General features: G+C 27.5%; 1 protein-coding gene across 4 annotated transcripts in view; it reads right to left on the bottom strand.

The window, feature by feature from the left end:
- Positions 1-19,295, bottom strand: part of LOC148229773 (uncharacterized) — an 80,804-nt gene that overhangs the window by 23,065 nt on the left and 38,444 nt on the right. For 2 of the 4 annotated variants that reach the window (XM_088198859.1, XM_088198858.1), the window contains exons 2-3: positions 18,466-18,774; positions 6,684-6,847 (exon numbers count right to left, since the gene is read on the bottom strand). In XM_088198859.1, the coding sequence (XP_088054985.1) occupies positions 6,684-6,847; positions 18,466-18,602 (301 nt within the window). In that variant the 5' untranslated portion in view covers positions 18,603-18,774. The remainder of the gene's footprint in view (positions 1-6,683; positions 6,848-18,465; positions 18,775-19,295) is intronic. The other 2 variants (XM_088198861.1, XM_088198862.1) reach the window with 1 other exon arrangement.

The following is a 19,295-nucleotide window of genomic DNA, read 5'->3' as shown; positions in this document are numbered from 1 at the left end:
CTGTCTCCAGTCGAAAGCGCATTTCCTATTGCCATAAACAAATATCTCATTCATCATTGTGTACCATCCATCGTCTACGGAAATGGACATACGTGACGCTTATTGTCAAGAGTCCAAGGTGAAGTCTCCCGTATTTTAGTGTTAATCTCATGATTGTCTAAAACGGTCATCACATACTTGAACCGAGTGGATATAGCCGATTAGCCGTCGAGTTGGACACAAATTATCTGGCGAAAATTGCTCTCGATATTGAAGTCACTGATCATTATAATTGGGACAGTTTTAGCTAACAAATCAATTATCTGATTGAAGATCTCATTTAAATAATGTAGTTTAATCACGCACGATGAACCTCCATACATCATCGATAATGGTGATAAATGAAATATCCGAAAATAAGCGATAAACACGAGAAAGCTTTAAATGGGTCAAAGTCGCGGTGAAACGCCGATAAAATAATAAATGGGTATAATTTATACAAACAATTTTTTTTCTTGAATTATAAGCATGAAAAAGTATTTACGTATTGAAAGATACTGAATCGTTTATAAGCATAATAAACAATACATTAAATATAATTGAAATAAACAATTTGGAACAACACTACTGAATAATAATATTTTTTTATATATTGTATAATAAATACTGAACGATTTATTAAACGGTCCATTTATATTTATTATTAAAACTGTTTAATATTTATTATAAAATAATAGATATGAGGGGTCAGATATTGTATATTTATAATGTTCTATGCTCTTTTATAGTGAAAACACATCCCTCTGGCTAATATTATTTAAGTAGATAAATTAAAATAAAATAATAAGATATTTATATATTCTTAAGAAAAATAAGTTAAACTGCAGATTCATTTTAAAATTATTTTTTGCAAATTGTTTAAATATTTTTTTTCTCGTTTGTAACGATTAAGACTTTCTTTTATTAATCATTTTGCATTATAATGTGTGTCATTGCAATGCAACTTTTTAGAATTGTATAGCATTAAATATGAAAGGTATTAGTATTTAAAATATAATTCAGTATTTCTACCAATGAATTAGCATAAAATCATAATTATTAATATTGACAGATTAAGCCATTGCAATGCAGAAAGGATTTTTTTATAATTTTAAAATATGTAAAATATCTTTAATTATAAATTATTAAATTTGTATTTGATTAATGTGTTATATCTTAAATTAAAATTAATTAAAAGTATATTAAATTAAGCCCATATGCTCATCAACTCTGATAGTGTTGTATTTTTGAAAACACACTGTTAAAAATCCATCAAATTCTTTTAATGATTTTGCTGTATTTAAGAAATCAGATAAATAAGTGCAAAATAAATTATATAAAAACACATGTTAACCCTTTGGACGCGATAGTCGACTACAGTCGCTCAATTGATTTGTTTATCTCTTTACGCAAAAATCAGTACAAAAAAATGTTTTTAAGAAAAAATTTTTTTTTGTGAATAAACATAAAATATCATTTTAAATAAATAAATATTAAAAAATTAGAACATTTTAACACAGAACCAAAGTAAAATTTAAATTTAAAAAAAAATTTTTTTTTTATTTATTTTTGATTAACGCGTCCAAAGGGTTGAAGACATTAATTTAAAAAGCAAATACATAATATTATATTAAAACTTAATATATTTAAAGTGTTCAATCCATAACTAGTGTTTCTAATTTATTGATATTTTTCATTTCTCGAGAAATAAGAACTTGATAAAAATTTATCGACTTTACTCAACCATTAATTATGACTATACATAATATTTATAGCCATTTCTAAGCAGTATTAATACTAATAACATGTTTATGTTTTCTCGCGTAAATACTAAGAAAATAATTTAACAAGTCTAAAATTTATTATGATTTATTAAGTGAAATATTACATACTAATCTAAGTAAATTTCTCATTCGCTTTGGAGGAAGGTGGTAGCCTATCGATTTTCCAACTTAGCACTTTCTAACACGCAACATATACTCTTTATCTGCGAAACAAAGAAGCCCTTCAACATTTTTATGCGATGTTATGGTATAGTAGCATTTTTAGCTGACGCGTAATCTGACCTTTGTCACGTTTATCGGAGGTCTCGGATTCGTGACCATGGTTCAAAGGCAAAACGTGTCTTAAAGACGACGCACATACCTCTTAGAGGCTTTCCCTAAAAATCAATACCTATGTATCGTGTACGAAGTCACCGTGATTAAATCTGTGTGCAAATTTGATATTTAGATTCGTGCGACCCTGAATTTCTTACTGTGTATATATATGATTATATGGATATCAGATTTTATAGAAGCATATTGCTAATTGTTTGTTTTTTATAAAATATATTGTATTAATAAGTCACAGATTGACTCATCCTCCGATTATTTATTCGCACGATATCCTGTTCTAAGAATCCTTCTTTAGAAATATCCTTGAATGACATCCGCCGTTGTAAGTGTCGTCCTGTCGAATATATTTAATATTAATAAAACGTTTCATTGTCAATAACTTATTTTAATATTTAATTTACAATTATTAAAACAATTTGTAAACAATGACTCAATTTAATATTAAAATATAGCTTTATTGAAAATTGAGACGATACAAAATCAATTATTTTGCTGTTAATTAATTAGTGGAAATTCGGAAAAGTTTAATGTTATGCTGATGGAAATTCTGAGAAATTCTGAAAGCTTGAAAATCAGTATCCATTTATACATTATGTTTGGTGTACCGTATAGAATTCTGTTGTAATTACATTTCGCAGAAGGTAACGTAGGGTGCAAATCTTATCTACCTGTACCTATATGCTAAATACTACCATTTATAAAACAATATTAATGCTAATATGCAGAATTCTTAATACATATATTATATCTTACTACTTCAATAATTATTCTTTCATAATATATATCCAGGAAAACTTTTGAATGATCTATTTGTATTCTATACCTATTAATTAATATTTCACGCGTAAATATGATGGAGGGTTTCGTTAAACATCAATTAATTTTGCTAAATCAAATTTATCAGTAATATTATATGAAATATTTATGCTTGAATAACGATCGTTATTCAAGCATAAATATTACTGATAAATTTGATTTAACCGGTTATTACTTGAATACTGAGATCAACAGGAAACTGTATTTATTAAATTTTGTAAATAGGAAGTTATTTCCTTATTTACACTTGTACATTAACCATACGATAAATAGACGAGAGAAAAATATAGCAATACATCTTATAAAATTGCTTGCATCCTATTTAAAAAATACTAAAGTAAGTTTACTCTATCTTTTTTCATTTGTGTATCTTGAAATTAACTATTAATAACTGATATACAGAAATAAATATATAGTTTAATATGGAAAATATGACATTACGTTAATTATAATCAATTCTTCGACACTTTGTTTTTTGTTAAATAATTTACAAATGACTACACATATCGATGTTTCGTGTGTTTCACTCATGACATTGTGTCACAATATTGACCATGAGAAAAGTATTCATCTCATAAGTTAATTATTGTCACATTGAGTCTTGTGGTTTAAATTTTTTGTAATTTTTGCAAATTCTTGTTCTTGTGACATATTTTTTGTCGTGACGAATAAAAGCCACTTAAAGAAAAAATGTAAATCGCTAAAGATAAATGGGAGTTTGGGAATAAATACATTCTCGCCTTTAACACTTTGAGTAGTGAGTTAATTATACGTATTTTTTCATAATTATTTCTGTTGTTATTTATTAATTATTTTATAATAAAAAAAAACTACTTATTCTCAGCTTTGATTTATTTTACTATTTTTTTGTATTAGTATTATTTAATAATTAATATTAACACTTTTCTATTACTAAATTTTGTTAATTTATTTTACATTTATTAATATTTTGGATTTTTTCTATATAAATACAGAGGCTTTTAGTATCTTTTATAAAATTATTATAAACTATTATTTGTTATGTTAATTTATTTCGTAATATTTAATTTATTGCTATTATTCTCTATATAAATCATATACACTAAATCAAATTTAAAAAAATGATACATAATATAAAGTTTTTTATTTATATATGGTTATATATGGGGTACCCCAAAACAGTAAAAGATAGAACGCCGTACATGTACGGCGATACTCTTCAAAGAGTTAAATATCTTAGTTAGATCTTACACATACGAGCCATTGAGAATATTAAGGGCAGACACAACAAATACATGTTTCGAAATAATCTACTAAAAAGTTATTCTAGCGCTTAGAAGAATAACGGACAATTTAACTAATAAATCTAATAACTATTATTAAATGCTAGATTATTGAGCGATTAGAGTATTTTGTGATGAAATTGCAAATTTTCTTGTCATTAAAATATTTTATTTTCCCATATTTGTTCGCCATTGTTCAACTACAGTGCAAAACTGAATATTTACTATGTTAATCTCTGAGGTTTGAGAGACACTATTGTAAATTGAAAAAAGTGGATACTTCATTGAGTTTTGACTTAATATTCTGGATAATAAAATAGATATCTGATTTTTATTTGTCCATAATCATCTCCAAAATCTAAAAATTTATGTAATCAATTTTTAACGCAAAAATATTGCTTACGTATAGATAAAAAAAATGCACTGATATAACAATTCGCGGTAAAATAGCTTTATCAATTTTCTTGTCAGACAAACCAGATGTAAATTGTGAATTAAAATTTCATTAAAATTATAAATATATACGTTTTATGTTATATGCGTATTGTAAAGTTCAAATGGTGCGTAACTAATCCCATATGTTACGTTGAATGTGACAAATCATTTTTCATAATGATCATAACTCATTTAATATTGAATTTCACAAACTCGACATCTAATGAGATGTTCGAGTTTGTAATCGATCGTCTCTTGGCGTAAGGTCTGATTACAATAATATGTACCGATTTTATTTTTTGTAATGGAAATTCGTACACGAATCAAATTAAATTATTTAATTTAAAAAAATGTTTCAGTAAAGATAGCGAAATAAAAATGAAAAAAGATACATAAAAGAAAAACGACTACTCTTTTAATATTAAACGAGCTCGTGCTATATTAGTATGTGGGAGTTTTACAGATGTGTATGTATTATAAAAGTACGCGAAAAGAGGAACGTGAATATAATTCCGGGAAGGCATTAAAATGCATTTTCGCATCTTCATATTTTAAACATTTATGTATATATTCAAAGAGTACTAAGTAAAATATTAATTATATTTTTTCTCGAGTTTCGTCTTGAATCGTATTATTTAAAATAAGTTTTTTTCGTGAACAATTTTTAATATTATTAACATATAAAATAAGACTTATTGTAATTTAAACATAAAATACATTAAGGAAAAATACATAAGTTAATTATTTAAATAATTAAGCTTAAAACTATTTATAACAATTTACTAAGCTGGAGAACTGGAGCTACTAAAATAAAACTAATATTTCTAGAGCAAGATGTGCTTAATCATCTTATGTTTATATAGATCTTGTAGTCACCGATTCTGGAGATTAGTGGGTAAATATGATCTCGCACAATATTTTTATAGTATTTTTCAGTAGCAATGTTCTTTAATTGTTGGTATTGGAAATTGACTATGAATTTTTATCGCTATTAGCAGTTAAAAAATATTTATTATTGTAACACTATACTGGGCAAACGTATCTTATTTTTTTTTTAAAGTTTTTATTAATGCACATTTTCTGTTAAATATCGATTTTAAAGTCGCAATGGCAACAAGCTTTTTGGACCTGAGTTCCGCGATATGTTTTTCTTTATTTATTTAAATATTTTCCATTTAATAAAATAATCATTCAAGTTTTGTAAAGATTTTAGTAACTTAAATGTAAGAACTCATTATGAAGACTGTGTCGTAAGCGTTTATAAGTCAGTATTTTTAAGAGAAATGGAATTTTACGCGGTATCGAGAGTTCATTATTTAACGAAACAACACTGCTTCAACCTCTTAGTTATGAGAGAATTATATGTATAATGTAATCAGGTGCTTTATATTCAGATTTATAACTAAGCTGGTGTGCCAATTGGTGTCGAGTGTCTGGCATTATTAATCCTGTACTTTTTTATGGTAAAATCGTGGAATGCATATCGCGAAAACCAAATTTTTCAATATTTCCGAAAATCAAATTTTCTGAAATATTTTACTAAGCTGTTGGTAAAAATGTCACTTATATAATTGCACGAAAATATTAATTCAAAACAGTTCATATCTTTCGTGTATTTTTGCTCTTTATATGCTATTTTTAAATTCTCAAACTAAATCAACATGCTACCAAAAAATCATGAGTTTTAATTTGCATTCTAATTTAATCTTAGGTTAAGGTCCATATTATTTAAACTATACTTCCGCCCCTATCTTGGCGGAAGTATAATTTAAATTAATATGTTTTAAATACATATATTTATATTTTTTGACAAAATGAGACATTTTTTAGCGCTAGAAAAATTTAAATCGATTATTTTATATTTTACTTTTGGAAATGCGTATACGGACTGATTCTGACAAAGTTTCGCTACCACGCGAAAACGCGTAAATGGGTCGTAATGTGCTAAGTCTTTAATACAGAGTACTTTTACAATAAAAAACTACACACTTTTCGCTTTTAAATTTCACTACATAATCTTAATATATATTCTCACCTGTTAAAACACATCCGACTAGTAGAAAAAGGAAGCCGAAAATTGGAAGAACCAGTTGACAATTGGCAGCAACGACGACTCCGGCAACGATCAGTCCGCCTTCGATTTTCTCCACTCGAAGGCGTGCCAAAGGTGCCGGACAACATGTCCGCGTTCCACCCCCACTGAAACAACAAAAATAACTTATTACCATTTTGATCTAATCATAATAATACAACAACTCCAAAAGCCATATTTCCGTCAGCACGCCTACCACATTTCGCGACACACAGTTGCAGGAGCTTTGAACTTTTCTGAGAAATTGCTCAGAGAGCGCGGAATCTAAATCGGGATCGTTCTTATTGGTTTTCTCTTTATTGCACCGATGACGAAATATCCGCATTAGAGAAAGAATCTGACGTCAAAGGATATAATATTTTCCCTGGTACCAAAGAACGCTACTTGCGCAAACGATCCTTCACAATTACTGACGTAATGAAGGAACGCAATTCGATCAATATAATGTGTACACGTGGAGTGGCATCATAATACGACTCAGATGATTAAAGGTCACATTAAAGGTACATTTACACGCAATGATTGAGTTTAATTGATAAGTTCTGCGTCATATCAAGCGAACTGCCGCTATATGAAAAATAAACACTAATGTTTGTATTTTTCATTGGATATAAGAAGATAAAAATGATATTATTTTTATATATAAATAACATTAAAAAGTCGATCCAGAAAAAATAGTGTGTAAATCTTTAAACGTTAATAATGTATATACAGTTCTACAGGCTCAGTGGTCTTTTCATTAGTTTATAAATTAACCCACGTTCAAACACCATAGAGATCATGTTAAATATGGGTGTCACCAATTATCTGTGGTGAGTCATCTGCATTACAAGGGCATGCTTTTAAAGGTACGACAATTGGGTTCCTCATGCTAATTGAATTGATTTCAATGTGTTTTTTAGTGCAAGATATAAATAATTCATAAAATACAACAATGTGTATTAAAAATATTAAGTACTAAGTTTCATTATGTGCTTTTAAAGTCGAAACCAACTGAAACAGTTACAACTATTATACGCTTCAGTAATCCAATTTATCCATTACATTTTGAACCATATAAGAGTAGTCGAATTTAATACTGTTTTTGTATTATTGAGCTTGAGAATGAGTTTAAGAATTCCAAAGTTACGAAAGTCTCGTGCAAGCTATTTTTTGGCACCCAACGCGTGCAGTTTTCAATAGAGCAATAAACGTTTTATATAACAAATTTTTGACATAAAATTTGATCATTAAACAAACACGAAAACATTTTTTTTAAATAAACATCAATGACATCGGATAACCTTTTATTCTTATCCTTATCATGAAACTCACGTGTTAGTATCATTATTGATACAAACAGAAACAAGCTGGCAAATAAATTCAGCAGCACAGAATAAACTGATTACTGCGTAATTAAAAAAATATGTGGCCATTTTAAACACACTTTAAGCACAATTGAGACCGTGTAAGATACTGACGTTATTCCGATTATTCGTCATACCTCATTATTATTAAAAATATATTCTACAGCTCCCGAACGGGTTGATAAAAAATAAAATTTTGTTTCAAGTTTCCGCATTTTTTGCTTATTTAAAGCAACTTTTAAAAGTGCGAAATAACACGAATAAACTATTACGTGTTTCGAAAGCTCTCTCTCTCTCTCTTTCTTCATAATTAAGACTTGGAGAAAGGCATTGAAGTACCTTTGCGATTTAACTAGTTTCGGATATTACTTGAACGAGTGTTGCATAAAATACTGAACGCAATTTTAGCATTGATTACTCCAATTATCAACGTTAAATAGTCTACCATTATAACTATAATGTTATACTAAAATAAATTACATTTTGTGTTTACATGCCATCAATTATTGATACCTATATTTTCAATTACAAATGTCACGCAAGAAGTGTGTATATATACATTTTCACGTAAATGAATTAAAAGCTTATTTATTATCCAAAGAAAACATTTGCATTGTCCAAAGAAAATATGCAGTAGCGGTTGACAAATATTATTTTCTCCCGCAGGTTAATTTCGCTAATGGACTCCTGAGATGTGTCTAATAATATTTTCCAGACAGAAATAGCAAAAAAATCAAACATTCATATCTGGTCAGAAGGCGGTTCATATATGTCACATGGAAATTGTGTACAATATGAATGGAATGGCGAACGAACGTGGGTAAAGCAGCACACGTAGTGGTTGTCATGATGTGAATTCGTGATGACATCGGCGAGAATAAATAATTTTGCTGTCTTTGAATATTTTTTGCTTGATAGAGAGCTACATTATATTATATCTGATTTTGGATATCTACATTTGCATATGTAGTGTTAATTTGTTACATCGAATGATAATCGGTATCAAATATGGGTGCAGCAGTAAAATTACATTGAATGATATATTGAAGTTGAGTCATTTGATAACTGGAGATGAGAAATAAATGTTGTACGATAACAATCGTTGTAGAATCAAGTGTTTATCCAAGGGTTAAATAACAAAACCTACATTGAAGACCAGGCCAACTGTAAAAAAAAAATATTTTGTGTATATTGTGGGATTGCAAAGGGATTGTGTGTTACGAAACATTTAAATATAGGCAAACAATGTCGGTAAGCTTTTATTGTAAACAGCTAGATAGTTTGCACGATAATCTAAAGGCCTGAATTTATCAAAGAAGTTGAATAATTCTTCAACATGACAATGCGCGTCCCCATATAGCGAAATTGACTTTCGATAAAATTAATTTAGCTGGAAGGTTTTATCTCATCCACTTTATTCTCCAGACCTTGCTCCTTTCAGCTCCTATTTATTTTGCTCGATCCAAAAAAAAAAAAAATGCAGACTATGAGAAAAAGGAGCTATCAGAATATTTCTAACCAAAGCCTTCAACATTTTATGATGAAGGATTTAAAAAAAATATCGAGAGGTGAGTGGTTATATCTTTAGAATGAACCCTTAATTTCATTATTAATTTTTTTGCAAATCTTATCGTTATTCAGCATTTATACTTAGTGAAAGTATTTTTTGTGATACTAAGTATGCTCATGCCAAATTTTTTCTTTCTGTTATTATATTGATGATTACTATATAATATTTTTGTTGTATATTTAATCATAGTTGATTTTATATTTTTTGTGTCACCAGTATTATTTTTCTGTGATTCAAATTGACTCTACATTTTTTTTCAGAAAGATTCAATAACTTTGTACAGTATATTTTATTTAATATAATCATATATTTATACATATTTAATCATAGTTGATTTTATATTTTTTATATGACACGTATTATTTAGCTGTGATTAAAATTGATTATGATTCAATAACTTGTACAGTCGATTTTATTCAATATGATCATAAAATATAAACTTTAAAATAAAAAATTGACTATTACCCAAAAAACTGAACATGCTATATATATATATTTTTTATATGTAATCAACATAATTTCATACATATTCTAATTAATAATAATATTTATATTTGCATATTATACTGAAATAAATAAATAAGCCTATGTATGTACACTAATGGAAAATGAGAAATTGTAAAAAAATTACATATACACCGACATTTTTGCTTTTTAGAATAATCTAAATAAAATAATGATTATCTATCAAATATAATATAGTCAGAATATACGAAACTTCCACAATTTTTTACTTTATCTTTAAGCAAATATTTTACTGTAATGTGTTATTAGTATATCTCTTATTTTATATTAATTATTATAAAAATAGTACTTATATAGAGACAATAAAACTGTCATACGATACTGTCAATGTTTGAACTGATACTGGTACTTCGATCTGTTCATCTCTTTTTGTGCCACAAAGCGTTTGCATAACACAGTGTGAGTATGTTCCATACTTCTTAATAGTACTTGGACTTAATCCAACAGAAACAACAAATAATTCATCATTTTTATTATAATATAATATATGTACATATGTAACATATTAAAAATGAACGGAAATAAAAAGATATGTTCATAAATCAGCTGCTTATAGTCATTCTAAATTATTTTTATCCCTGGACAATGATAAAGTGGGCTCATTAAATTTTACAAACAGGCTATATAAATATATTAAATAATTAAAATAAATACAAATTTTATTTTTTAAATAAAATATAATAAAAAAAATATTTTTTTAAGTTTGGAAATAACAGAAAGCTTAAAACATTCTCAATATTGAATGATAATGATAATCAGATGTGTTCGAATCGACCGGTATTATAATATATTATCAAATATACACTAAGAGATGCATATACACAAAAATGCAATTTTTCAGTTGCTAATATTTTGCTCACAAAACAAACTTGGTTGTTTTCTAAAAAAAAAACTATTAGTAAATTAGGTTTTTGTATGAATATGAATACATATTCTAGTATACATTATTAAAATTAATGTATTAAAAAAATCAGGAAGCACTATTTTCTAAGCTCCGGAAAATATTTTTTTATAGAAAAGCATTTTTCACAAAAATTTAAAAACAGTTCTTTAATTTCGGTATTAATACTGAAAGTATGAGCGTTTTATTAGTATTTTTCATATATGTTTTGGTTCAATTAGTTGGACTTGTCATGAATCGTTTGGCCCTTTAGAAAATAATCAATAAGAAATATTACCCTTGCATCCTATATAATAGAAGCCATAACAATTCTTTCAGGCAAAATGGATTTGGCTTTCTTTGGTGATGAAAAGGTTATAGTTGTGGTCCTATTTTTTAGAACTATTTCAATTGTTTTGCGAAGGAAACCACAAAAATATAAATTCGATTACGTTTATGATTTAATGTTAAACTAACGAAACACCTATTTAGATTTTTAAATCGATATCAATTAAATATGATATGAATTTATCAATTTCAGACATCTTTGTTGAAAGGTTCTGTAAAACAATATGGCACTTGATTATCGATTGTCGGTATAGTGACACTTTTAAGACGTTTGACTATTAGTTTGTGGGAAGATATGAGTGAAAGTACAATATCTTCTTCATATCATTAAAAAATCTTTATCGTAGCACGATGTTTAATTCTATCAATTTTCAAACCACATAACATTTTACAGTTGTTTATAAGTTAGTAGTTTTAAGTACACTACCAACATATCGTAAACTTTTTAAGCGACCCACGGATTCGATACTAGCATTGTAAAAAATTGCTAATATTATATCACTACTCATATGTGTTGAAACAATGGAATGAAAAAAAATTTGTGAAAATAGCCTCTGATTCACGACCGCTGTTTCGACACCTTTAAGAGAGCGACCTTGAAGCATCATCAGTTCTGACGAAAAAGAGTCGGAGCTTCCTCTTTGCGGTCTGTCTCGCGCCTTCCTTTGTGTGCACATAAGCACAGACACAAACAAACACACGTGAAATGTGAGGGCACCGACCTAGTACGTACAGGCAGTGTCAAATGTACCAGCAATCGCAGCCGGCGGTGTGTGACGGCTACCGAACATCATCCTCACGCCTTTTTGCCTTATAAACTAGGTCCCCATGATTTATAAGGCAATTTCGCTTGGTTATTGCATCTAGGCGCCCACGCGCTTGGATCGCCCGGGGCGAGGGAGATTCGCAAGGTGGCTCTGTTACGAGACGTATGCGAAATCGATTGGCCAGCAAATTGCATAATTTTTGTGCGAACTGTGCCAAAAGATTTAATAAAAAATAATAGTATTTCTGACATGTATTTCAATTTATTAGATTTTTATCGAAATTCAGAAAAACATTGCAATTTATATATTTTTTGTTGATCCAAATAAGATCATCAATTATTGTGTATTAAGGCTTCCTTAACTGCGAATGCCTGGATGAAAACAAATCAATTCTATCCAAGAGATTTAATGTTTAAAAGTTGGATAGCTGTACTTATTGGGGAGTCCAATAATCTGGCCTGTGGTATTTAAAATAACACTTGAAAACACAACCAGTGTTAATTAAGTGGCGCAAAAAACGAAGCTCTTCCAGAATCTCAAAATTGTGTATATTCCCTACCAATAGCCTGAAGAAGTGCTTTCTCAAGTACACTTTTCGATGCGACTCGTGAGATTCATACCTAATATAAATTTTGGGTTGAATAAAAATTAATATTATTTATATTTTCTCAATGTTATAATAATGTATATGCATTCTGCACTACGTTATTCAACGCCTAGCAAAATGTGTATTTTGAACACTATAAATATATTGTCATTTAGGTTAAATCAGCTAGCTTAATTACTTTTACATGTGTAGTTTATTATCGTTTGGATTAGCTTTTTATTAAATTATCAACCGGTATGATATATGTTGTTTATAAATATCTTACACAAATAATGGTTATATTATATATTAGAGGTAATAATAATTCTGATAAGGCGCAATTTTTTCTCATGTGTATACAAAAAACAATCAATATATTAAGGTGATAAATTAACTTACTTTTTAATCAATAATTTAGGAGAACAATTGATAATGAAAATCAAATAGTAACAACCCTATATTTAAAAAAGTGTGTTCTGTATTTATGACAATACATCAACATATTATTCTGAGAACATTATTAAAAAAATCATTTACTACTGATTTTATTCCCGTAAACCTTTAATCACAAATATATACTATAAATTTGGCTCGAAAGTTATCATCGCTGAACTTCACAATACCTTTACAAATCAGAAAATTTAATCATAGTGCACCATCTTTAGAATAAATACATTATTTTCATGGATATTCCATTAAAAATGAAATAGATTTCCCATGGTCCAAATTCATTTTCACTAGTAGATATATATTTCTATTAGCGAGAACATAATTTAGCTGATAGGCGCTAATATGATGCTCTAAAATGTATATAAAACTCAATTTGACAGTTGCGAAACGTCCATTTTCTGTTCAAACCCAAACCTAACCTAATAAAAGTTCTAAAGCTGATTATAATTTTAGAACTTATATTAGGTCAAGTCCAAAATACTTGCACAAGTCAACTCATCTCTCAGGGAAAAATAACCGAAAGAATAAATATAGATATTACACTAGGTTTTAAAAATAATAGCTATCCTTACCGATATTACTATGAACTTCTAATATAAGAGGGTTGATCAAAGTATTTTCAAACCGAATTTTGGTCAATAGGAGAGTGCAAAAACAATTATCACTTCTCAGAAGGCAAAAATTCACGTCAAAAGCAATAAAATTGTGTCGGCGCCGTCGCAGTGGGAACGCTCGGTAACGAGCGTTCCCACTGCGACGGCGACGGCATAATTTTATTGCTTTTGACGTGGATTTTTGACTTCTGTGAAGGGATAATTGTTTTTGCGCTCTTCTATTGGTCAAAATTTGGTTTCGATGTGCTTTATTCGATTCAAAAAGTCTTACAAACGCTTGATAATCGAGCGTTTTCACCGCGTTAGCACGATTTTATTGCTTTTGACTATATGGCAACACTGAATAACAAAGAAAATACGATCAGGTAAATAAATTGAGTAGATGTTTTTAATGCCAAATTAAAATATTTCGCATAAAATATGATTTTAAAAAATATGTCGCAATGGCAGATAATTTTTATATTTATTTATAGCATAGAAAGGATTATATCGTACCTATTATTATTTATTCTAGAAATTATATTACGATACTAAAATATATATATAAAATATCATTTTTGTCATAAGGCCCAAAATAATTGTTTTTCCAGGGCCCTGACTTTAATTAAATAAAATGTTATATACGTTTTAATAGCAAAATGAAAATATATTTTAGTTCTAAATATATTATACAAAAGATAAGCTTAGAATTAAGCAATAAAAATAATTGTAGGCGTATTCGCTAAGAACTAAGATTATACTATATTTTTACTTAATGAATGAACACAAATTGAAAAAATTTAGATTATTACTCCAATATAAAACTATTATACCGCTACATACTTTAAATTAATAAATGTATTATTTATTTGCATAACCAAAAATATACTTTAACGTTAACCTCGAGCCAAAAAAATAATTATATTTAGTTTTTAATAACACTCTGCCAAATTTATCAACATCGTTATAATAATAACTTACTGTTATTCCTTCTCAGAGATAGCTAATGAATAACTCAAATGTTACAAAAAAAAAATGTAATAAATTATTAAAGCAACCACATCGCGTAAGACTATTCTCGTTTCGTTAACGCTTTTAACTAATCGCTTTTTTTTAAGCAACACAATAATTACTCGATCGATACTGCGATAGTTACATGCACCTAAACTTTCTCAACTACAACGTTGAACTTTTCCGAACAACTTCCTGCTCGGATCTTGAAAAACCGGCACGGAAACTCGCATAATTCAATGGGTTGCTTTTTAAAGCTCTGATAATACGTGGGCGTGAATTAAAAAAGGTTATAAAATAACTCAATTTTATGGCTCGCCATAACTATGTTCGATCTAGTATGAATTTCTTATCGTTCGTGCGATTGAATTATGTTACTTTTTTTGCTTCAGGAGGCAAAGGCGCTATAATTAAAACTGGATAATGGTAATAAATGTTGGAATGAAAGACCATTAAAATATATGTATTCAGTTGAGTTAACAAACAATTTTATTTTTTAAAACATCAACAATAAATGTGACTGGAACTTAATTAAAATGTCAAACTTAATCAATTGCGATTGTAACGTCATTGATTTATAGGCTTATATACGTTCTACTAAATACGTCATAACGATTAACAAATAATATATTAATATCATAGTTTAGGTTCAGGCCACCATGACGCATTAAGTCAGGTGCGATATCCAGCTTTTAAATAAATAATAAAGGTTGATTTAATTGGTTTGTCTTGTTTATTCTGGGTGATCTATTTATATCTCTATCGTTTGTGAAAGACACAACAATCATTGTAACGTGACCTTTAATAATAAAATCTATTTTAATATTATATATAATTTATATATATATATTTAATTTCAATATTCATGACATTAATGCATAACACGAAATAGTGAAGCCAAGTTTTTTTACATGTATATGATCAAATGAAAGGAAAAGATGGTTTAGTCATATTTTTATAATCTAGATCTTGAACAGAAAATTTGGGAAATAATCATGTACAATGGTGGGTTGATTTTAAATCTAAAATTATATTTTTAGCAATATGGCTCTCATTTTTTAGATATCTTCAATATATTTTAATTAAATCGTAATGTAAAAATAATAATTGATGTTTTATTAAGCATATTAAATTCAATCGTAAAATATGTTTCTGAATAAATTTAATATGCTATTATATAAAGCCTACGCTAAGTGTTTATTTTCGAGAATTATTCAATAAAAATGAAAAATTATGATTTTTCAAAAAATTTAAAGGTTTACAGAAATTTTCATAAAATGTTTTTTTTTTGTTAAAATGAATTTTATATAAATATTTTTTAATGGTTTACTTTAGAACAATGGCAATTTTAAAAGCAAATAGTTGTTTTAATCAGCTAAATTCACAGCTGTTTCCAGAGAAGTTAGTATAAAAAAGGACCGATATTTCCGATTAACACCCTAAATATATATTGTTAGACAATATAAGATTTATGACCGACTCTAGGAATTACTATTAGCAAGCATTTTGTTTTGACTTCCTTGAATATTTGCCTTTTAACAAAATTTTTAGAATACAAGAATAATTATATGGCAAGACTAAATTAAACATTTTTGAGTTAAAATAATATGTGAAGGAAAGTGACCGTTTAAAAACGCGTATTAAATATTTTAGTCAGATTTATAATACTTATAGAGGAATTTTAAACATATTCATAATGTAATAATTAAGTTATTGTGTGTTTTAATAAATGTTTTACTACATTTTACTTTCATTTATATTTTAATTATTATTTATAAAATAATTTACATGCATAAATATTATTTTAAGTGTCTGTAACTAAAATCAGTAAAAAGAATCTACGTGCAAAGATATATACTGCATTATAAATACAAATGTATTTTAGATATATTTTTTCACGCGTTTAAATTTCTTAAAAATTCTCGATAAATTTCGCTTAATTTCGCATTTCTCGAGATTGATTTATGACAAATATTTCTTTGGTAACTAAAATTTAATTCTTTTTTTATAATAAAATCAATATAAAAACATTCTAAGCATATTTGATATTCTAGATGTGCAGAGCTTTAGCTAGTTTTTTTTTTGCTTACACAATTTTTATAATATTTTACATTGCATAAGCGATTAAACTTTTTTCAAAAATATAATTAACTAATTCTAGCATGGATAGTTTTTTATGTTATAGTTTTAGTATATGACTATAGTGCGATAATATAATTTTTATACAAAACTATATATACTAGTAAAAGCTAATATCATATTTGATATCGAAAACTTTAATTTAAACTAAAAAATAAAGTGTAATGCCAACTAAATAATACATACAAATGCAGTAAAAATTATAAAATAAACTAATCAAAGTGAAAATATATTATCGCTGTCATTTTAGTGAAATCATTTCGGAACACCAGTAGATATATATTTCTACTAGTAAAAATATAATTTCAATGACAGATGCTAGTAAAATTATATACTGATTTGTCAATTGTGACATTTAGGCGTGAAACATATTATTGCGTGCTTTTTTAAGAAACGAAAATAGTCAAAATTAGTTAATTCTGTTGTAAAAATAGTAAATTAATATTAAAACTAGCTATAGAGTTTGCACTTTTATTAGCTTAAATCGGGTTTGATTAATTTGTTTAGGTTGGGTTTGGTTTTGAACAACCAAATGGACGTTTCACAGCTGTTAAGGCCAAAATATTTAAGGTACATGTATATATACAGATTAACCTGAAAGTTTAAGTTTGACCAACAACAAAAAAATCGGGGAAAATGGGTTAACCTAGTGAAATTATAAACTTATTGATTGATATATTTTCATTGGCTTATTTAGTGAACAATAGACATTCACAGTCCCATATTCATTATTTAGGTAATGTATAATTTTTCATATATACATATTCATTACTTAGGTAATAATAATTTTCTACGTAAAATACTAAGCGTTTTGAAACGACTTTTTATACAGGAAATTTCACTTTTTAACAATATAAATGAATAGAAACAATAGTATGAAATTGAAAACTGAGTTTAAAATTATTTATATATGTGCCACATATCGCTGTTTATTAAATTGTATATTAAAAAATTAATAAACATAGTTTTCTAATAACTTATCTTAGCAAATAAAACGAGAAACATTAGAGAAAATCAATCATTTCTTAATGCATATTGATTTATAATATTTACAATTACTGCAAATTATACAATGCAAATAAAAAAAAATATAGTGTGACAAATATAATAAATATAATCAACTATATGCATTAATAAAAAGACAATTACATCTAATAGTAGTAATCATTACAATTAATAATAAAAATATAATAACAAATTATTTTTTAGTATTTCAAAGCAGATAAAAAAAATATTTATACTTTTATCTTTTAATAACATATATTTACTCTTTCGAATAAAATAAATATTATCTAAAAAAAATTATATTTTTATGTTGTAAAATGTATACATATTTTTCTAAAGCAAACTTTTACAAAATAAATAATAAAATTAAAGTTTTTAAATAGTAAATATATTATTGAATATCAGTAAAAGTGCATATCTACAAATACGTCTAGTGTAAAAAAGAAAGTGCATAGATACGTCCTTTTGAATTCTGATAATAGTATAAACTGTAGAATTTCCATACCGTTTCTGGGGCTCCGCAACAGCAACTTCCGGCGACGACTGATCGCCACTCTTCTCCTCGACTTCCTTTTCCTTTTCCCTTCCGAAAATTGATCCCAACATGATCCCAACCTTGTCCGTGAACCTTTTGAAATGCATTTGCGCAAAAATGGCCTAATTTTCTCCACTTTACACTTTAACACTCAGAAACGACACTTCCTCCTTTCTCTCAGCTCCGAAACACCGAGAAAGTTATGACACAACATCACGGCAGCTTGGTAGCACACGTTCAAGTTCACAATCGTATATTTAATCACTTTTTTACACCATTCTGAAATAAATACGGAGGTCAAGTTGCATGTACAGCTATGCATGGCACGCACAACCATAATATAATAAGACTGTTTCGTGACAGTCGATTATAATGTGCGGTAAATGTAAACGCTGCACTATTATATGTATGTATATTACCTCAGTAGTTTTTTTTAAGATCTAGATAGAAGGCTTTGCGGCGCTGACACGCGCGGAAAAGTGTTGGATTTTATTGTGGATAAGGGTATAACTCTGTAGGGTGGTTCGTTTTAATCTCAGGAAGGATCTCGTATGCGGAAATAAATGACTGTTAGTCATAAGTTAAACATATATTTATGGGGTACTAAAATATAACTAAATTATATAATAATAGTCATATTATAAAATGCACAGACACTCACAATAAATTCCTTTGATTTGAAGTCAATATAATAATAAATAAACACACTACATTAACGTACATTTTACAGCTTTAAGATTATTGTATTGTATTACATATTTACCAGTTTAAATAACAATTAGACTTTTTATGAATGTAAG

This window comes from Plectrocnemia conspersa, unplaced genomic scaffold (genome assembly GCF_051122295.1).
Source record: "Plectrocnemia conspersa isolate PC_06_02 unplaced genomic scaffold, ASM5112229v1 ptg000011l, whole genome shotgun sequence".
Classification (NCBI taxonomy): domain Eukaryota; kingdom Metazoa; phylum Arthropoda; class Insecta; order Trichoptera; family Polycentropodidae; genus Plectrocnemia; species Plectrocnemia conspersa.
Note: the sequence above shows the minus strand (reverse complement) of the source record. Positions and strands in the feature narration are given on the sequence as shown.